The sequence below is a fragment of the Cervus elaphus genome, chromosome 18 (genome assembly GCF_910594005.1).
Source record: "Cervus elaphus chromosome 18, mCerEla1.1, whole genome shotgun sequence".
Classification (NCBI taxonomy): domain Eukaryota; kingdom Metazoa; phylum Chordata; class Mammalia; order Artiodactyla; family Cervidae; genus Cervus; species Cervus elaphus.
Window position 1 is genome coordinate 74,286,548 of NC_057832.1, and position 21,293 is coordinate 74,307,840.

The window sequence follows — 21,293 nt, forward strand, 5'->3', positions numbered from 1 at the left end:
GCATGCATCCTAGGGTGATCTGCTCTAAACACCACATAACTCAATGAAGGACATAAACACAGTGGGTCTTACAGAAAGGGAAGCTAGAGTATTGGAACCTTAATCGCAGGCAGGCTCCGCAGGAGGAAACTGGAGGAGGGAGTGGGACCAGAGGCGAAGACTCCGTGGGATCTTTCTTTTCTTATTGTGTTTTGGCAATGATAGAAACTTTATTGCCTAAAATCCATCTGGGAGCAGTGTTGTGAATATTCTTTCCCTCTAGCCCCCAACACCAATTTCTTTCATGTCTTCCCAAATGATAGACAGAGAATTTAATACATTTAATGCTTTTTCCTTCCATTTACACTATCATAAATTACAAAGTATTGTTCACTTCACAAAATAAAACCATTTCCAAATAATTTTTGACAGTATCAAGAAGTACATAAGCTACGACAAACAAACCTGTACAGCTGGGAGGAACAATGCTATCAGGGACCAAGCAGAACCATCCCGACCCCCGAGTGCCAGCGAAGTCCTTTCACACGGCCCTTGGGGATTTCCAGAATGACAACTGCACTGCCCTCTCCCCTTTCAGCTCACTTAACACACAGTAATTCTCTTCTGGTCACTCCAAAACAAGACTGGTGAGTAACAACATGAATCATTTCAGACAATCAGAGGAAAAGACATTGTAGTTAGGTTTAAGAAAAACAAATTTAGCTTTACAGTTTTTTGACATTTTAAATATTTTACCTATGTTACAAAATATAGAAATCTTGGTGTGGAAAGCTCATGATAAGATAAATAGAACCAATAAGATAGAACTATAGTCATCAAATCATATTAAATTATCCATCAGAGCTACTTTGATCAAGGAGGTACACATATTCATAAAAACCAAACTTATTCATTCTTTAAAAAATAGGCTTGTTTATAAAACAAAAATGAAAAAATCAACAATGACTGCAGGTTCACTTTTCAGAAATATAGACATATGCCGAAAATGCAACTTGCCATTAACAGATGAATTCAGAGTGCTTGCCCGAAATGAAGAGGAAAAGTGCTTTTTACGTGGCCTAGATATAACCAGTGTTTCCAAATCATTTTATGTAAAAGGACCACGTTCTGCATATTCTGTGATGTACACACATGATATGGAAGGACTATGACCAATTCTGAAACATACTTTGGGATTTCACAAAATTTCTATGGAAAGAAAATTTTTAGATGTGACAGACCATCCTACAATTGCTATAAACATATACCGCACGATAGCAAAATGGCAGTGCTTAACAGAAAAAACTATTAAAAGCAGGGACAGAGGTGGGAGGTGAAATTTCACTGCAAAGCACTGATAAGGACAGAGGTATGTCAAGATAATACTGCATTCATGGGAAACTTTTCCAGGGATCACAGCAAGAAGGCAGGGCAAGGTATACAGGGTAATAATCAATGCACTGCATTGAGTTCTATTTGCTAAAATAAAGTAACATTCTTGCAGCTAAAATAAAAATACATCTTACAATATAAGTTTCATTTAACATTTAACATATAGAATTGTCTTCTTTTTGTAAGTGGAAAATGTATAACTGTATCAAGTACCTCTATGAATTAAGTTCCCTTTTATTACTGATAAGACAGAAGTTTAAAGGTCTACTTTTAATAAGTTAAAGAAAGATTTATTAATCACTCTTCCAACAAAACAGACAGACATACGAGGCACGGCAAAGACCCTAGGTGAGGACTTCTTCTCGCCCTCATCCTTGCTGTTCTCCTGTGGAGGGGCCAGTGTCTATGAGACACAGTAGCCAACCTGGCAATCCACTGTGGTCCAGGAAATTCCATCACTTGTTTGGAAAACAAATCAAGTGCAAGAGATGTTTTTATTTCTTTAGCCTTATCAACTTAGATGGGGCTGGTGCCACTCAACTCATTAACCTGGTGAATTAAAACAAAACATCTTCGTTTTCTATTAAGATCTGCACAATCAGCTTTTGGTACCGCATGTCATGGAGGGTGGTGAGGGTGCTGTCCTCAGGAGGTCTCATCAGGGTGGGCCCAAACACAATCCCCAGATTTTCAGCATTCATGAAATTGTCCTTTTCATTCATAGTCACCCTGCAAGAAAAACATACACAGAGAGACGTTATACAGATTCAAGGGTGGATTTGTGTACTGATTATGAAATAGGCCCCTGAGAGCTTCTCTGGTTTCGGAATTTGCAAAAGAAAATTGAGGACTGGAATTATAGAGAAGTATTTTTTTAAAAGGGGATTTTTGGATTTTCTTGAAGAGATCTCTAGTCTTTCCCATTCTATTGTTTTCCTCTATTTGTTTGCATTGATCACTAAGGAAGGCTTTCTTATCTCTCCTTGGTATTCTTTGGAACTCTGCATGCAGATTCTTATATCTTTCCTTTTCTCCTTTGCCTTTAGCTTCTCTTGTTTTCTCAGCTATTTGTAAGGGCTCCTCATACAACCATTTTGCCTTTTTGCATTTCTTTTTCTTGGGGATGGTCTTGATCACTGCCTGCTGTACAATGTCACGAACCTCCGTCCATAGTTCTTCAGACACTCATTATCATATCTAATCCCTTGAATCTAAAGAAGCAGAAAATATTAAGAAGAGGTGGCAAGAATACACAGAAGAACATATAAAAAAGATCTTCATGACCCAGAAAACTATGATGGTCTGATCACTGGACTAAAGCCAGACATCCTGGAATGCAAAGTCAAGTGGACCTTAGAAAGCATCACTATGAACAAAGCTAGTGGAGGTGATGGAATTCCAGTTGAGCTATTTCAAATCCTAAAAGATGATGCTTTTAAAGTGCTGCACTCAATATGCCAGTAAATTTGGAAAACTCAGCAGTGGCCATAGGACTGGAAAAGGTCAGTTTTCATTCCTTGCTCAGTTTGAGCAAGCTCTTGGGAGTTGCTGATGGACAGGGAAGCCTGGCATGCTGCAGTCCATGGGGTCACAAAGAGTCCGACAGGACTGAGCAACTGAACTGAACTGAATTTTCAGATTAATTTTTTAGAATATGGACATTGTCTTCAGCCCACAGAAGTGAACTATGAGGTGAATCTGGTATGGACACACTTTTGAACACTATAAAATCAGTCCTTCTTACTAAATAAACATGGAACTCTCATTGAGGGAATATTGGCTTGAAGGGGCAGTAAAGATTATTAGGTGGCCCATAATGCATACAGATTTAGTCGAGACTGTATGACTGTCTTCATTTCCCTCTTCTTGCTATCCACTGGTCTATATGCTGGAGGCTTGTATAACTATCTTCATTTCCCTCTTGCTGTCCACTGTCTGTATGTTTGTATGACTGTCTTTATCTCCTTCTTGCTTTCTAATGGTCTATATGCTGGAGGCTTGTATGACTGTCTTCACTTCCCTCATCTTGCTGTCCCTACAGGTCTGTATGCTGGAGGCTTATATGACTGTCTTCATTTCCCTCTTCTTGCTGTCCATTGGCTGGCCAACCAGGAAGCTGAGGCTAGATTCCCTGCCTGCTGGCAGGGCTACTGCCTGAGGAGAAAGGTCAAGGCATTGTCACGGGACAAGAGAATGCCTGGAATGTGGCCAAATGGGAATGCAGTTAGACATTATTTTTAGTTCCCACAGGATGAGGTCTGGAGCAGTCATTGTTATTGGAATTGAAAACCATCATCTCATCAATAATCATTAGAGAAATGCAAATAAAAAATACAGTGAGGTATCACCTCACACCAGTCAGAATGGCCATGATCAAAAAATCTAGAAACAAAAAATGCTGGAGAGGGTGTGGAGAAAAGGGAATCCTCTTACACTATTGATGGGATTGTAAATTGGTACAACCATTGTGGAGAACAGTATGGAGGTTCCTTAAAAAACAAATATAGAACTACCATATGACCCAGCAGTCCACTCTTGGGCATATAGCTGAAGAAAACTCTAATTTGAAAAGATAAATGCATGCCAGTGTTCACTGCAGCACTATTTACAACCGCCAAGACATGGAAGCAACCTAAATATCCATCAGCAGAGGAGTGGATAAAGGAGATGTGGTGCATATACACAATGGAATAGGTGTATATGTTGCCATTCCCTTCTCCAGGGGATCTTCCCAGCCCAGGGACTGAACCTGGGTCTTCCGCATTGCAGGCAGATTCTTTACCATCTGAGCCACCAGCGATCCTGATGGAATATTACTCAGCTCTAAGAGGGAATGAAATAATGCTGCCTGCAGCAGCAAGGATGGACCTAGACGTTGTCACACTGAGTAAGTCGGACAGAGAAAGACAAATACCATGTGATACCACTTATATACGGAATCTTAAAGCACAAGTGAACTGATTGACAATACAGGGTCACAGATGTAGAAAACAAAATTTATGGTTACCTGGGGGAAATGGGGGTAGGGAGGGATAAACTGGGAGATTGGGCTTGATATACACATAGTACTATATATAAAACAGATAAATAATAAGGACCTACTGTATAGCAGAGGGAAATCTATTCAGCACTCTGTTATGGCCTATATGGGAAAAGAATCTATAAAAGAGTGGATATTTGCTTATGTATAACTGATTCACTTTACTGTCCAGCAGAAACTAACAAAACATAAATCAACTATAGTCTAATAAAATTATTTTAAAAACACCCAAGTAAGAACTGCAAAGCCTTTAAACACGAAATTCAAACTCCAAAGTTGGCTTAAAACCTTCCTAAGTAGAATAAAATTATGATCTCTCGGATTCTTGCTTTAAGGAATTAAGGTTTTAGGATGTTCATAATAGATATAAAAGGGAGTACATTCTTCAAAGAAGAGCAAAATCGGATTGACATATGTTTAAGTTTTTTACAGAAAGCTATCCTTTTGTGTTTATTCTCTTAAAGCTAATTAAGCTTAGCTGTGTGTGCGTGCATGCCAAGTTGCTTCAGTCACGTCCAACTCTTTGCAACCCCATAGACTATAGCTGTGCAGGCTCCTCTGTCCATGAGAGTCTCCAGGCAAGAATACTGGAGTAGGTTGCCATCTTAACTTTGCAAAGTGAAGGTAATGCAAGCTGAATTGACCTTCCTAAGACTAGCCATCTAGCATTATTTTAGAAAGGTCAACTCAGCTTGCATTACCTTCACATTGCAAAGTTAAGAGGGAGGTAAGAAAGAGGATATTCTTCATTTTCAAACTACTCATAGTTCTCTATCAAGTCAGGCACCACACCTGACCAGACAAGATGGATAGCAACCCCTCCATAGTAAAAATACTAAATAATTGGCATTTAAGACTCAACTGGGATGTGTCAGCATTTTTTTACTTTGCCTTTCAAAGTATCACAATTGGACACTGAAAGAAATAACATATAGCTAATTAAAAGGCAGGCTGACATTCAAGCCTATTTTTTATCCAAAATTTACTTGTACTCTTAAATTCAATAAATTAATCAAAATGAGACTCTTCTAAGATAACTGTTACATTTCTGATCACCTTGAATATGAGCAAGAGTATTTATATGTTTTAAAGGTAGAAAAATTAAAACCTCAATGCATTAGTGTTTCTATAGTTTTATCAACTTGTTTCCTTTCATTTACTGAATCAATCTGTAAATTGGTCAGTATAGATATTTTTTGGTTTATTTTATCCAAAAATGGGCTGCTACCATGTATCCCCCCAAAACACAGAGGAAGGCACATGGAAGTACCCTGATCCTGCCAACATCTCAAAGACCAATATATTGACCTCACAAGGACAGTGAAGAGAAGAGATCTGTGGTTTAGGTAAAAGAGTCTGGAACCAGAGACTCCAGTGTACTGTAAACAGCAATCTCTGTTTATCTCACATGCCTTCACACAAATAACCCAGTGTGTAGCCCCTGTGGCAGGCAGCCTCTGAGATGGCCCCCAGTGAGCTCTGTCCTCTGGAATCCATACCCTTCTGTAACTCCTTCCCCGAGAGCAGGGGTCCCTGACCTCCAGGATCTAATAATGCCTGATGATCTGAGGTGGAGCTGATGTAATAATAATAGAAATAAGTGAAAGTGAAAGTTGCCTGGTCGTGTCCGACTCTTTGAGACCCTATGGACTATACAGTCTATGGGATTCTCCAGGCCAGAATACTGAAGTGGGTAGCCTTTCCCTTCTCCAGGGGGTCTTCCCAACCCAGGGATCGAACCCAAGTCTCCCGCATTGTAGGTGGATTTCTTTACCAGCTGAGCCACAAGGGAAGTCCAAGAATACTAGAAAGGGTAGCCTACATCCCTTCTCCAGTGGATCTTCCTGACCCAGGAATCAAATCGGGCTCTCCTGCATTGCAGGCGGATTCTTTAACAATTGAGCTATCAGAAAAGACTAATAGAAACAAAGTACACAATAAATGTAATCTGCTTAAATCATCCCCAATGCATCCCCCAAACCCTGGTCCATGGAAATTTTGTCTTTGACGAAACTGGTCCCTGATGCCAAAAAGGCTGGTGACTGCTGCCCTAGTAGAGCATAGGCTTGACCTAGTGACTTGCTTCCAACACATAGAGTAATAGCAAGAGTAGTGGGGTATGACTTCTGAGATTAGGTTACAGAAAGACTGTCTTCCATTGTGGGTGCCTTGCTTGCTTGCTGTAAGAGAAGCCAGCTGCCATGTGGGGAGCTGCCTATGGGAAGATCCATATGACAGGAAACAGGGTTCCTGTTCTGAGAACAGTCAGCAAGTGACACCTGCAGGCTAGTCGCCTCTGAGGAACTGAATCCTGCCAATGACCATGTGAGTGAGCTTGGAAGTGGACGCTTCCCTCCTCGAGCCTTGCAGCCTCACTGTCAGTTTGACTGCAGCCTCATTATTAACCTTGAACCAAAGGCACGCAGCATAAGCTACCTGGCTTCCTGTCCACAGAGACTATGCAATAATAAACATTTACAGTTTCAAGCCACTAGGTTTGGGGGCAATCTGTTAGTCAGTGGGAGGAAATGACAACCCATTCCAGTATTCTTGCCTGGAGAATCCTATGGACAGAGGAGCCTGGTGGGCCGTCCAAGGGGTTGCAGAGATTTGGACATGACTGAGCACACACACATGACAGATAATTAATACATCAAATGAAACGAGAGATCAGTGTGGAAATCTGCTTGCCCAGAAAGAAGGCAGCTCAGGAGTCTGGGTTTAGGGTGAGCAAAAGGAGGAAAGACAGAACACAGAGTTCAAGGCGTTGTGGGAGGAGGGTGCAGACGCAGGGGCAGCATAGACACATGGTTAAGACAGATTAAGGGCTATGGGTCAAACTGGGTTTCCATCCTGGCTTTACCTCACCTCTCTGCATGAGTTGTGTAATGTCCCTAAGCTTCAGAAGTATTATCTGTAACATGAGGTCCCTAACCGTAACCACCTGAGATAGAGGACACATCTAAAGTGCGAGGAGCAGCTCCGGCTATCTCCTAGACACAGAGTGAGTGTCTAGGGTTATCAATGGGGCGGGCCTGCAGAAGGTAACCTAATTCACTTAAAAGGAGGATCTGTCCACTCAGTGGGTTGGGGAGGTTGTGCACTTTTCCTAATGCATCAAATTGCGCAGGGCAGGTAGAGTGTGCGGAGGCGGCGCCACGGAGGTGTCAGCTTACTTCTTGAGGTGGATCATCAGGTATCGGAGGGTCTCATAGTGGGCAGGAGGAAGCAGCATCAGCACTTCATGGACTGCTTCCAGCCTCTCATCCGCATTGGAGATTTCTGTGAAGATCACACATAATGAATATCAGTGCAGTGCTGAAACATTAAAGTTTTCAGAGAAACTATAAGAAGTTTGGTTTGTTCAGGCTACAGACGAAGGGGATGTCTAATAATATTTCACTTAAAGTGATCCATTTGTTCATGTCTTATTTCAGAAAGGGTTTGAGGCTGGGAGCCACATGCGTATTGAATGTCCACTGGCTGCATGGCAGCAGGCTGCCTGTGGTCCTTGCCCTCCAGGACTCTGCAGCCTTGTAGATGCTCACTGGTGGCACACGCACAGACTGTGCTCTGCCCATCTTCTGAACACTGGATTTGCTAGAAACTATGACCAGCTTTAATTTAAACTGGACCACACTTGGGAGCTTTCTCCTGAAATTGTCTACCAAATCTTTTCTTGGCAGGCATAACTGAATCCACTTTATAATACAAGGGCACTGGCAGGTGAGCCAGCCAATTCAGGCTGCACTGTTGGTACTTTTTGTCAAAATTTTGGCATGGTGAACCCCAGGGTGCTGTCCGGGTTAGGAAGTAGATAATAGGCACGTTAACAATGGGAGGAAGCTTGCATGCTTCTGTTTTCAGGACTCTGATAGGTATTGGCAGCCATTCAGAGAAAGCTCTCCGGGTCATTCCTCCTGGGGTAGAGGGTACCTACTGTCAGAACCTTCCCCACAAGACCACTGGGATCTTGTGGATCCCTGGAAAGAATGCTCTTACCAGGGAGTACAGCCACAGCTCATCTGGAAAGTACACCCTGCACGTTTGCAGTCTGCCCATGTGTCTCCCCATCAGGTATCTTGTTACTATAGTTAGCAACATATACCTTTAAAGATTATAGTTTTTAAAAAAACTTCCTCAAAGTGTGCTTGACTGCTGTGTCATGCATTCTAGCAGTTGAATCTCCCTTTCCTCACTACAGTCCTGGACAAAGTGTAATGCAACCCCCCACCCCCACCCCCAACACACACACACACAGACACACACAGGTCCTCACCTGATGGCACGACCCAAGTGCCAAACCCTGAAGGAGCAGCTCTGGGCTGATGGAAGACTAATGCTAATGTTCCATTTCTGGACTTGTGTGCTCAGCTCTCTAAGCTTAGTTTACCTCCTCTGTAAAATGGGATTACAATATTTGCCTCATCAGGTAGATGAGAAGGTTAAAAAAGGAGATATTGGTGAGAGTTCCTAGGATAGTACTTGACACAGTATCTTCTTGGCCTGTTACTGATTTTGAACAGCATCAATGTGCCCTAACTTGGGGTATGACTTTAATCAACTAGCAAGGGTATTCTGCTGAATAGATGAGAGTAGTTAATCTATACAGCCCTCACTGAAGAATATTTGATTGCTTACTAGAAAAGCATTTCACTTTCAACGTATAACAGAGTAAGTCTGACTGTGCTGGTTGCCAGCATAGAAGAAACAGTGGGGACAGACAGAACTGCCTGGTACCCAGTATCAGCCGAGTAGAACTGGCTTAGTGCTGGTTCCATTCAGCTAGTGCACTATGTCTGGTTTTCTATTAACTGTACCGTTGTGCCCTCACTTGGCAAAGCAAGCCCTCATGCAATAATTTAATCAGGTTCTGAGTTTTCATTTTCTTGAAGTCAAAAGCATCACACTTAAAAATTTGGTGCCTTAAAAAATTAGTTCTCAATACTTACTCGCTGCTTCTATAAATTTAGAATAGGTATCGTAGGTGATGACAGGAATGGGTAAGTCTCTGAAATACAGTTTAAGGGCTCCAGTGATGATGTTTATGTCTGGATAGATGCTGGCAGATATATCTGCCTTTTCACCATCTGAAAAACAATCAATGATCCAATTCCTAATTAGGATCTCATTTCACCAAGTTAAACCGTGCCCAGAAAGAAAAAAAAAAAGATCCAACAATGAATGCTCCCTTACAAGTCTCAGCTGACTCCTTTGGCATCTAATAACATGGAGATGCAGAAAGTAACAAAAAGAAGTTTGGTAAGAGGGATTTTGGGTCTGAGGATAAGTACAGCCAAAAAAGTAGTGAAATAGACTTAAAATAGTTCTTTGGGTGCCAGCCCTTGGTAATTTGCTAAGTAGAAGTCTAGCACAGTAATTTATATTCTAGACACAAAGCTTATAATAGGATAACAATCTAATTTGAAATTATAAAATCAAGAATCTCATAAAGTATTCTTTGGATTTGGATTTAAAGATCACATACATAAAATAAGCTGAATATCTTCAGGTTTTAATGTTTCTTTCAGGCTTACCAAAGTTTCTTTTCACTTGATTATTCCTTTCTTAATCCCTAAGACTTTAATCTGGGAAACTTAAACCTTCCCTCATGTGTAGGTAATGTTATATTTCTTACTATATTTTGCAATCTTTCTGAAGACATATTTTGACTTTTTGTTTTTACCATTAGTAGATATCAGTCCAATTTCACTGTCACAATCTATAAAATTTTTTCAATCATATAGGGACTATCAGCATTATCTTTTATACAGAGAATTGAAAGAAAGAACAAATATCTCAGCAAATTTGGTTGTGAGGATTAAAAAGCTCTTAATGTATAGAAAACAGTAAGAGTGTAGCAGATAGGCAATCTGATCACATTACTTATGTATTTAACAAATAATTACTGAGAATCTATCATGGGCCAGGCACTGTTAAACTCTAGTGAATTAAGAAAAGACATAAATTTGTCCCTCAGTATCCATGGGGGATTGGTTCTAGGAACTCCCCACCGCATGGGTACCAAAATCCATGGATGCTCAAATCCCTTATATAAAATGGCTTAGTATGTACATATAACTTATGTATATTCTCCTGTATACTTTACATCATCTCTAATTATGTATAATACCTATTACAATGTAAATGCTATGTAAATAACATTAATGCAATGTTCAGTTCAGTTCAGTTGCTCAGTCGTGTCCGACTCTTTGCTACCCCATGAATCGCAGCACGCCAGGACTCCCTGTCCATCACCAATTCCCGGAGTTTACTCAAACTCATGCCCATAGAGTCGGTGATGCCATCCATCTATCTCATCCTCTGTCGTCCCCTTCTCCTCCTGCCCCCAATCCCTCCCAGCATCAGGGTCTTTTCCAATGAGTCAACTCTTTGCATCAGGTGGCCAAAGTATTGGAGTTTCAGCTTCAACATCAGTCCTTCCAATGAACACCCAGGATTGATCTCCTTTAGGACAGACTGGTTGTATCTCCTTGCAGTCCAAGGGACTCTCAAGAGTCTTCTCCAACACCATAGTTCAAAAGCATCAATTTTTCGGTGCTCAGCTTTCTTCACAGTCCAACTCTCACATCGACACATGACCACTGGAAAAACCATAGCCTTGACCAGACGAACCTTTGTTGGCAAAGTAATGTCTCTGCTTTTTAATATGCTATCTAGGTTGGTCATAACTTTCCTTCCAAGGAGTAAGCGTCTTTTAATTTCATGGCTGCAATCACCATCTGCAGTGATTTTGGAGCCCCCCAAAATAAAGTCTGACACTGTTTCCACTGTCTCCCCATCTATTTCCCATGAAGTGATGGGACCAGATGCCATGATCTTAGTTTTCTGAATGTTGAGCTTTAAGTCAACTTTTTCACTCTCCTCTTTCACTTTCATCAAGAGGCTCTTTAGTTCCTCTTCACTTTCTGCCATAAGGGTGGTGTCATCTGCATATCTGAGGTTATTGATATTTCTCCCGGCAATCTTGATTCCAGCTTGTGCTTCTTCTAGCCCAGCGTTTCTCATGATGTACTCTGCATATAAGTTAAATAAGCATGGTGACAATATACAGCCTTGACGTACTCCTTTTCCTATTTGGAACCAGTCTGTTGTTCCATGTCCAGTTGCATACAGGTTTCTCAAGAGGCAGGTCAGGTGGTCTGGTATTCTCCCATCTCTTTCAGAATTTTCCACAGTTTATTGTGATCCACACAGTTGAAGGCTTTGGCATAGTCTATAAAGCAGAAATAAATGTTTTTCTGGAACTCTCTTGCTTTTTCCATGATCCAGCAGATATTGGCAATTTGATCTCTGGTTCCTCTGCCTTTTCTAAAATCAGCTTGAATATCTGGAAGTTCATGGTTCACATATTGCTGAAGCCTGGCTTGGAGAATTTTGAGCTTTACTAGCATGTGAGATGGGTGCAATTGTGCGGTAGTTTGAGCATTCTTTGGCATTGCCTTTCTTGGGATTGGAATGAAAACTGACCTTTTCCAGTCCTGTGGCCACTGCTGAGTTTTCCAAATTTGCTGGCATATTGAGTGCAGCACTTTCACAGCATCATCTTTTAGGGTTTGAAATAGCTCAACTGGAATTCCATCACATCCACTAGCTTTGTTCATAGTGATGCTTTCTAAAGCCCATCTGACTTCACATTCTAGGATGTCTGGCTCTAAGTGAGTGATCACACCATTGTGATTATCTGGGTCGTGAAGATCTTTTTTGTACAATGCAATGTTAATGCTACATAAATAGTTGCCAGCTTGTGGCAAATTCAAGTGTTGCTTTTTAGAACTTTCTGGAATTAAAAAACATATTTCTGATCCACAGTTGGTTGAATCTACCAATATGGAACCTGCAGATACAGAAGGCCAGTGGTACTTTTGTTCAAATAACTCTGGTTAGATTGGAAGTCGGGCATGAAGCTCAACAACTGCAAGGAAATGGGAAGACAGCTCTGCTGGAGAAATGTGGAAACATGGAGCGGGACAGAGGAAAAGGAAATGGAATTCTTAGGTCAGTGTGGGGTGGTCAGGGAAAAGTCATGAGAAGAGAAGACTTATGCTGACATCCAATTGATAAAACAATCAGTATTTGCCAGGCAGAATTGTGAACACATTCTAGATGGAGAGAGCAAGGTGACCCCAGGTGCTTGTTCATGAAGAGAAGTGGGAAGTACTTCAGTATTGCTAGGGTACAAAGTCTGTAGAGAGGAGGTTGTGGCTATGAGCATGCAGATAGATCATTAAAGACCTCATCTACTACTTTACGGAGCAGAGGACCTATCTGGTGGGCCAGAGGTTCCATCTCTGATTGGCTGTACCAGAATTATTTGGATCATTCAAAGGAAATACAGATTCTTAGGCTCACTCAGCTTCCTGAATGAGTTCCCAGGGTGGACCCTGCTGATCTGTATTTTTAATAAGTTCCCTAGTTAGCTCATGATATCTGACCTAAGCGAGAGTATGACCTGGAGGACAGTATGGCACAGTCATGAAGAAAAAAAGGAGTTACCTCCTAAACTTCCCCTAGTTGAGTGCCAGGGGTACCCCCATCCCTATGCTCTCCTCTTTGGATCTCTGGAAGAAGGAGAAGAGTCAATGGGATCTGAGATGGAGGATGCAGAAGGTACCATGTGCCATGGTGCCATGTGACAGATCATAAATGTTGGGCAACAAAGTCAAGAAGCTTAATGACACCAAAGGCTGTCTGATTATTCAAGTAGTATTTTTAACTCACTTCTCCATGTGGTCAACTGTCCATGACTTTTTCTTTTTTTTTTTTTTTTTTATCCATGACTTTTTAAAAGACACTTTCCCCAGAGAATCAGAGAACTATGAGAGAACTATGGATTACATTACTTCCTGGCTTCCTAATGAACCCCATTTCCATTATGAATAAAACTGGTTCCAAAAGAGAAAATGCTAAGGATAAGTCATTTAGCACTCAATAAAGTGCAAGTCTGGGGCATCCTTGGCTCAGAAGGTAAAGAATTTGCCTGCAATGCAGGAGACCCGGGTTAGGTCCCTGGGTTGGGAAGATCTCCTGGAGAAGGGAACAGCTACCCATTCCAGTATTCTTGCCTAGGAAATCCCATGGACAGAGGACGCTGATGGGGTCTGTCCATGAACAGCCGGACACAACTGAGCAACTAACACATACAAACATGCAGAGGGCAAGCCTACCTCTGTCAAATGCCATTTTGACATCTTCGATGTGTTCTGTGAACCCGGAGACTCTATAAAGGCCTTCTGACTTTAGTCCTGTAAAAAAAAAAAAAAAAAAAAGATAGATTTTAACTGTAGCTTCCTAAAGCACCTAAAAAAGAATGTAATTTCCTATCTACACTGCATGCTATCAGGAAATGAGCAGATGTAGTCAGTGCTCTTATCAGGGGCTTCCCTGGTGGCTCGGTGGTAAGGAATCTGCCTGCCAATGCAGGAGACACAGGTTTGATCCCTGGGTCAGGATGATCCCATGAAGGGGGAAATGGCAACCAACTCCAGTGTTCTTGCCTGGGAAATTCCATGGACAGAGGAGTCTGGCAGGCAACAGTCCATGGGGTTACAAAGAGTCGGATACAACTGAGTGACTAAGAAGGAAATGCACACAAGCACACTCTTATATGTTACACATGATCACATCAGAACTTGAACTTGTCCATCTCAGCTTCTGTGCATCTGTCTTCATTGCTTGTGTGGCGGTGGAGACCTCGGGGTCTGGTCTTCCTCCTGCCTGGCTCTGCAGAGTGAACCCATGATTAAGATTCTCATCAGTCATGATGTCCTGCTTCCTTTGTTCTTCTGACAGTGGCTGAGACTTCACTCCAGCAAACTATTTTCTCCCCAGCATCATCTCTATCCATATGCCATACTGCACGTAGCACAGCGCTCGGTACACAAGTATGCATATGTGTGGCACATCTTATCCTGATTTTACTAGAACTATCCAAATTTTATAGCCTATGTGTTTATCATAATCATGGCAATATGTTAAATGTTTAACTACATATGATTGATTTAATTGGTATACCTTCAAATAAATGATTATACAAATAGATGCAGGAAAATAAAATTCTAATGAATGAGTCTGGAAACTTGATCACTGTATATTTAGGGTAAGTAAAAGATGTGGGTGCAGCTCCTAGACCTTATTGATTTGTTAGGATATTTCAAAGTATCAGAAAGGATAGAGGATAAGATTTCAGACCTTGTATATCAAAAACCAGCTGCTATCAAACCATAGCTACAGTCATAATAAGCAAATAAACAGTTTCTACTGCTGCTGCATACAGTCTGTCAAGCAATGTAACTAAAGTACATTTCTGTTTTTCATGTATACTATCCACCATATATAAAAGTTGGCACTGGATCTGCTAAAGCTCCAATACTTTGGCCACCTGATGCAAAGAGCTGACTCTTTGGAAAAGACTCCAATGCTGGGAAAGATTGAATGCAAAAGCAGAAGAGGGTGGCAGAGGATGAAATGTTTAGATAGCATCACTAACTCAATGGACATGAATTTGAGCAAACTCTGGGAGATAGTGAGGACAGAGGAGCCTGGCCTGTTGAAGTCCATGGGGTCATGAAGAGTTGGACATGACTTAGCAACTGAACAAAAACAACATTAGGTCTGCACCAGAGACAGCAAATGCATGGCACAGATACTGCCCCTCCTCTCCCCTATGGCCATCAGAGACACTCTTCATTGACCTTAGCATTCTCTCCTACTGAGTCCCACCCAGATTCAGAATTTGTCTCAGACAGTTGTCTAGGGTGCCACTAGTGATCAATTGAATTGGCCCATAAGATGAGACTTGGTTCTACTTGGTGGTGCCTTAAGCATGCCTTGGTCCAGTTGTACCCCACCCTGCAGCAGAGGTGAGTGCACAGTGGCACTTAGGAGCACAGTGCAGTGGACACTAACCCTGCCTTTTGATAGAAGAGCCTACAGGGAAGGTCTTACTGAGGAACTGCCTTTAAGGAAAGTCATGGGACTTCCCTGGCGGTCCAGTGGTTAAGACTCCGCCTTCCAATGCAGGGGGTGTGGGTTCCGTCTCTGGTCAGGGAGCTGAGATCCCACATGCCTCCTGGCCAAAAAACCAGAATATAAAACAGAAGCAATATTGTAACAAAGTCAATAAAGATGATAGAAATGGTCCACAGTAACAATAAATAAATAGAGGAAGTCATGAGGGATGGGCTGGACTTTGCCAGAGTTAGCAGAGGCTGCCGCCTCCCTTCCACTATTAATTCTCCCTTCCTCTGCTGTGATGAAACCTTTGGTTTTTTAGAACAACACTCATTGTAGAGGCCATTAAATCCTGGCCAATGTGAAGAGAGCAGAAGTGATGTGTACAGTGCTGCCCATGGACTTGAAGGGCATGCCCTTTTGCTCTTGGCCAGAATGCAGATGAAATGGTGATAACCATCTGGGACCATAGAGAGGAGGGCAGCACTCAGAGATGACGGGGTAACCAGTGCGGGGCCTGAATTCCTGCCTCTGGGCAGCTACCCCAGCCCTGGACTGCTGCTGGAGACAGAGAGGTTTCCATCTTGTTGATGTCACTATTTGTTGGGGTCTCTGTGATAGCATGAAAACATCTGGGTTAAGAACATTGGTCAGACACACGGATTTCGAGGTGGAGTTAAAGGATTGGGTCATACCAGGTAAAAAAGAAATAACACAGTTGAGTCTTATATGTTGGACCCTGTACTAGGCTGGTTATCTGGATCAACACCTTATGAGGTACAGGTGATTCTGTCCACTTTGAAGATGAAAGAAAAGAAAGTGAAAGTGTTAGTCACTCAGTTGTGTCTGACTCCTTGACACCTCATGGACAGTAGTCTGCCAGGCCCCTCTGTGGAATTCTCCAGGCAAGAATACAGGAGTGAGTTGCCATTCCCTTCTCCAAGGAATCTTCCCAACCCAGGGATCGAACCCAGGTTTCGTGCACTGCAGAAGCCATCATGGAAGCATGAATCAATCACCTTATGAGCTACAACTGATTCTGTTCACTTTGAAGATGAGAAGATAGATATTCAAATGGAGTAAGTAACTTGCCCAAGGTCATACTGTAGCTGATATGAGAAATGGTTGGGAATCTAACTTCAAGTTCATGATCTTTTCACTCTGCCATATTATGCAGAAACAAATGTCCATAAAGGCATCTGGAGAACAGTAAGAAATTGGCTATGGATTGAAGATGGGATAAGATCTTGGCATTGGTGGCAATGAAGCTGGAAATGGAAGTGTCACATGAATTTCTTCCAGCCCATTCTCTGGTTTCTGCTCCCATGCATGGGACCCTCATGCCTGTAGCTCCAGTCCCTTTGCTGTGACTCCTAGCACAAATTCCTAACTTGTGCTATTCTAGCTCTTATACTAGACATTGCTTAGTGCTGTGCTTTCTGTGGACACATTAGACATCAGATGTGGCAGTAACTTGTCTCCAGTTGTTAGTAGTCTCTGATGAGGATCACCATGGGATGATCCCAGCTTCTTCAGAGATGCGCAGGTCCTGATGGTAAGCTCTTGAGAGGCTGATTATCTGACCCTCTGGGGTAGCAGATCCTTTGAAACAGCAGTACCCAGGGCTGTTCTTCCCAGCCACTCATCCAGAGTCAGGGCACCCCCTCAACTTGGACCCACTTCAGCCCTGCATCAAGAACTCACCAGATCCCAAAGCCCCTACTCAACTCTAACAGACCCAGCAGACAAAAGGCAGGAGGCATTTCTTACAATCTGAGATGAAATGACCGAGTCTTAAGGGAACAGATTAGCTGTAGTTTTCACCCTGCATGGAAGAGGGAATCATTTCCTATCTCTAAAAGGTTTGGGAAAACAAGTTATAATATCATCTTTTGTTTTGGAAAGAATAGGATAGTTGGCAAATGCATAAATACCTGTAGCATACAGTAAGCCAATTTAGACACAACAATGGTACCAGCTATAGTAGGGTATATACATGGCAACACTTGTAAAAGCCTTTCCAATTATCCAAATTACATCCAACAATCCAGATTCTCTCCAACCATACTATAACCACCATATTACTGAACATTTTGATACTGAAAAGTGGCCAAACAAAGCTCAAATAAAGGAAAGATGACTCAAGCATAATATAAAGAATCTTTTTTTTGAAATGTTCCCATCTTCCTTGTATTCTCAGTTTTTGGTGGACATATCTTTCAATCTTTTAGCTTTCCTCTTTGAAATAAACAGAACCAATACTAGGAATAAATTTCTATGTGGTAGAAAATACATGTGTTGACCAATAACTTTTAAACTTTTTTTAAAAGAAGCATTTTTAAAGAGTCGATTTAGACCTCACTTCTGCCATAAACCCTTTCTGAACTCTCCTCAGATAAGATTAAAATGTCCTTCTTTGTGACTCCATGGTGTTTTGAATATACATACTCACAGCATTTACTTAGCACACATGCATGTATGCACTCATAGATTTATTTATTTGCACCCCTGATTCTGTATACTATGCTATGAATTTCTCAAAGGCATGAACTATAACTATTATGTCCCCAGTGTGTAGTACATAATGAATGCTTGGCAAGCATGTATTAAATGTATGCATGCATGGTTTTTGTACAAAACAGAAATTGATGTCATTGGTTGGATTTAGTTTGTGTGTGTGTGTGTGTATGTGTGTGTTTGCGCATGCAGACCATTTCCCCGAGATCAATAGTGGAGAGTCAATTTAACAATTATAAGAATAAAGTCTCCTTGACAACACTAAAAAGAAAGTCACTATAATAAGGAGTTTTTTTTCCCAAACCTCTTGCTTCAATTTCCCGAATGCAGATGTCTACCACCATGGGTCTCTGTGTGTTGTGAGCCTTCACAAGTGTCGTGAGGTCACAGCAGTACACCTTCTTGATCCTCTTGAGATCAGGTTGGCAGTCGTTGGGAACGTGCTTGGAACACTGTTTGTGTACGTTCAATCCACAGTCTGTAAAAAGAGAAGCCACATTAGTCTTGCCTGGCCATTTTGTAAAAGTTCAACACAAATTATATGTTACCAAAAATTAAAAAAGGAAAACACCCCCAGGGCTTGCTGTATCTCTCTGGAACATCCATGCCACTTAGAAGTGATGCTGTCCACAAGATGAGCATGAAATCTCTCTGTGCTCATGAAACTAAAATAATTCCATTTTTCTCAATAAGCCTTCTCTTATTGAGAAGAAAGGAGACATCTCACAGAGACAGTTTTGGCAATTAGGTTGTTTGTATGTTTTTTTCCCTTCTGGGACTGGAACCTTTGGGACCGTTTGAGGGCTTTTGGGTTTAGATTCCCAGAGCAAATCATGTCCCATAAAGGGCACCTAGGACTTCTGCTAGGGTGTTTCCCTTGACTTTGTGACACTCCTTTTGTGGAAGACATGATTACCCTGTCTGTAGGAATCTCTCATCTTTGGTCTGAGACCCCCATGACCACTGACATACTCTTCTGCTTTCTTGGAGAACTGCCCATACTTTCCACTCCTGTCTTCTTTGCTGGGCAGTTTGAGTAGGCCATTTTCCTTTCTACTTGCCTTGACACCTGTGAGTGGAAATATTGTCTAACTGGACACTGGAGGGAGGACTCAAGAGTTTACAATTTAGAACAATGCCATGTAATGTGATGATGAGAATAATTATTTATAAAGATCCAAAGCTGAAGAGGTGCTTTTAGTTCAATGCACATATTAAAAGCCTTATTAGCAGTTGGTATCCACTGATGGGATTTCTCTAACAATAACAAGGCACAGTCTACATTCTGGAAAATAAAAATTTAATGCCAAAAATGTTCAAAGTTGATTTGCTGTCTATTCAAAATACCTTCTAATATTGTTTTCATAGGTGTGAAAGTGAAAGTAAAGTCGCTTAGTCATGTCTGACTCTTTGTGACCCCATGGACTGTAGCCCACCAGGCTCCTCAGTCCATGGAATTTTCCAGGCAAGAGTACTGGAGTGGGTTGCCATTTCCTTCTCCAGGGGATCTTCCCAACTCAGGGATCGAACCCGGGTCTCCCTCACTGCACGCAGACGCTTCACTATCTGAGCCGCCAGGTAGGTTTCATAGGTGTAAAGCATAATAATAAAATATTTTTTAGATTTTATATACATATTATAAACACATGATAATGAATATTATAATGTCGCTGTTTTTAAAAAAGCACTTAACCACACCAAGGATTTGAGAGGATATAATCATCATCAATAAATGATTTTTGTCTTTATTTGCTTTTCATGTCATGTTTTACTGGGTGAGTTCTCTCTGCCTACCCCTTTCTAAAAACAAAACCACTTCTAATTATCTTAGCTTTATCAACATGAGAAATTTAACAAAGCTCAAGTAAATGTCAATAACATTTGATCTACTGAATATAAATATTGGTGAACTGAACGAAATAGAATTGGCTGGTTTTCTTGTTTGAATAATGATAGCATCTACTCCTAGGGTTATCATGAGGATCAAATAAGTTAATATGTGTAAAGTCTGAAGTGTGGGGAGTGCTACGTGAGAGTCGACTAGAAGAAACAGCAAATATGGTGATAGAAAATACAAGGATGCCTGCCTAGCCACTTTTAAGTGATTTCATTAGTCATTTTTACTAACTGTGAATTCTTGCAAATTTCATTTAAAACATTTTTTTTAATTATGGTAAAATATACATAAAGTTCACCATTTTAACCATTTAAGTATACAGTTCAGTGGCATTAAGTACCTTCACCCTATGTACAAACATCACTATCTCCAAACCTTTTTTATCTTTCAAAACAGAAACTCTGTACCCATGAAACAATAACTCCAGGGGCCTTCTTCCTCACGAGCCTGTCAACCATATTTTTCCTTCTGCATCTATCAATCTGACTACTCTAGATATCTCATATAAGTGGAATCATACAGTATTTGTCCTTTTGTGACTGCCTCATTTCACTTAGTACAATGTCCTGAAGGTTCATTCACATTGTAGCTCATGACAGAATTTCCTGAAGAACATTGCATTTAAGGCTGAATACTAGTACACTATACATATGTACCACATTTTGTCTATCTGTTCATCCACTGATGGGTACTTGGGTTGTTTCAACCTTTTGGCTATCATGAACAATGTTGTTATCAATGTAGGTGTACAAATATTTGTTCAGTCCTTTCAGTTCTTTGGGGTATATACCCATAAGCGGAACTGCTGGATTATATGATAATTCTATTTTTAATTTCTTTATAAACTTCGTTTTAAGGTCTGAAATGACAGTGTTTCTGTGTAGAGTTAAAATACTGACATTTTATTAAAATGAAGATGTTTTATAACAAATACAGACATACTCAGTCTTTGCAAACTAATACAATTCTATATGCTATAAAGTCTAGTTAATTTTTAAAACATTTGAAATATGTAAAATATTGAGAGGTAATGATGGATCTACCAAACATTTAATGGTCAGTTTTCAGTTTTCCTGCTGCTCAGAGGAAGTATGAGGTTAAGCCGTGGTCATTGGAGAATAGTAACATAGCCTTAGAATATGTTTTATTTAGAAAAAAAAATCCAAACCATCTTATCCCAGAGAAAGTTGCTGTTCACAGCTAATCTGAATCCCAGAGTTTTGTTCTCATAATATTGACTTTGGACCAATTTCCTGCTGAAATTGGATAATACAAGCAATTAGGGATATTTTTGGTGGGTATAATCTAAACAGGTTGAATTAATGAGCACTGAGTAAAGCAGATATTTGAACACTTTGCTCAGTGGTTGAGCTGTAAGACACTTTGTAACTCCTGATGACTAAGCTTTTCATGGTAATCGGGGTCTCTGGAACACTTCTGGAGAGTCTGTCTCCAAACTTATGTTTCCTGCTTGCCTCGTAGATCTGGGATGGG

The 21,293-nt window shown here is 41.0% G+C and overlaps 1 protein-coding gene across 3 annotated transcripts in view; it reads right to left on the reverse strand.

Moving 5' to 3' along the window:
* Window positions 1-301: 301 nt before the first annotated feature.
* Window positions 302-21,293, reverse strand: part of CHN2 (chimerin 2) — a 324,197-nt gene continuing 303,205 nt past the window's right edge. For all 3 annotated transcript variants that reach the window (XM_043871642.1, XM_043871643.1, XM_043871644.1), the window contains exons 9-13: window positions 18,207-18,380; window positions 13,600-13,677; window positions 9,364-9,501; window positions 7,588-7,693; window positions 302-2,100 (exon numbers count right to left, since the gene is read on the reverse strand). In XM_043871642.1, coding sequence (XP_043727577.1) covers window positions 1,929-2,100; window positions 7,588-7,693; window positions 9,364-9,501; window positions 13,600-13,677; window positions 18,207-18,380 — 668 coding nt within the window. In that variant the 3' untranslated portion in view covers window positions 302-1,928. The remainder of the gene's footprint in view (window positions 2,101-7,587; window positions 7,694-9,363; window positions 9,502-13,599; window positions 13,678-18,206; window positions 18,381-21,293) is intronic.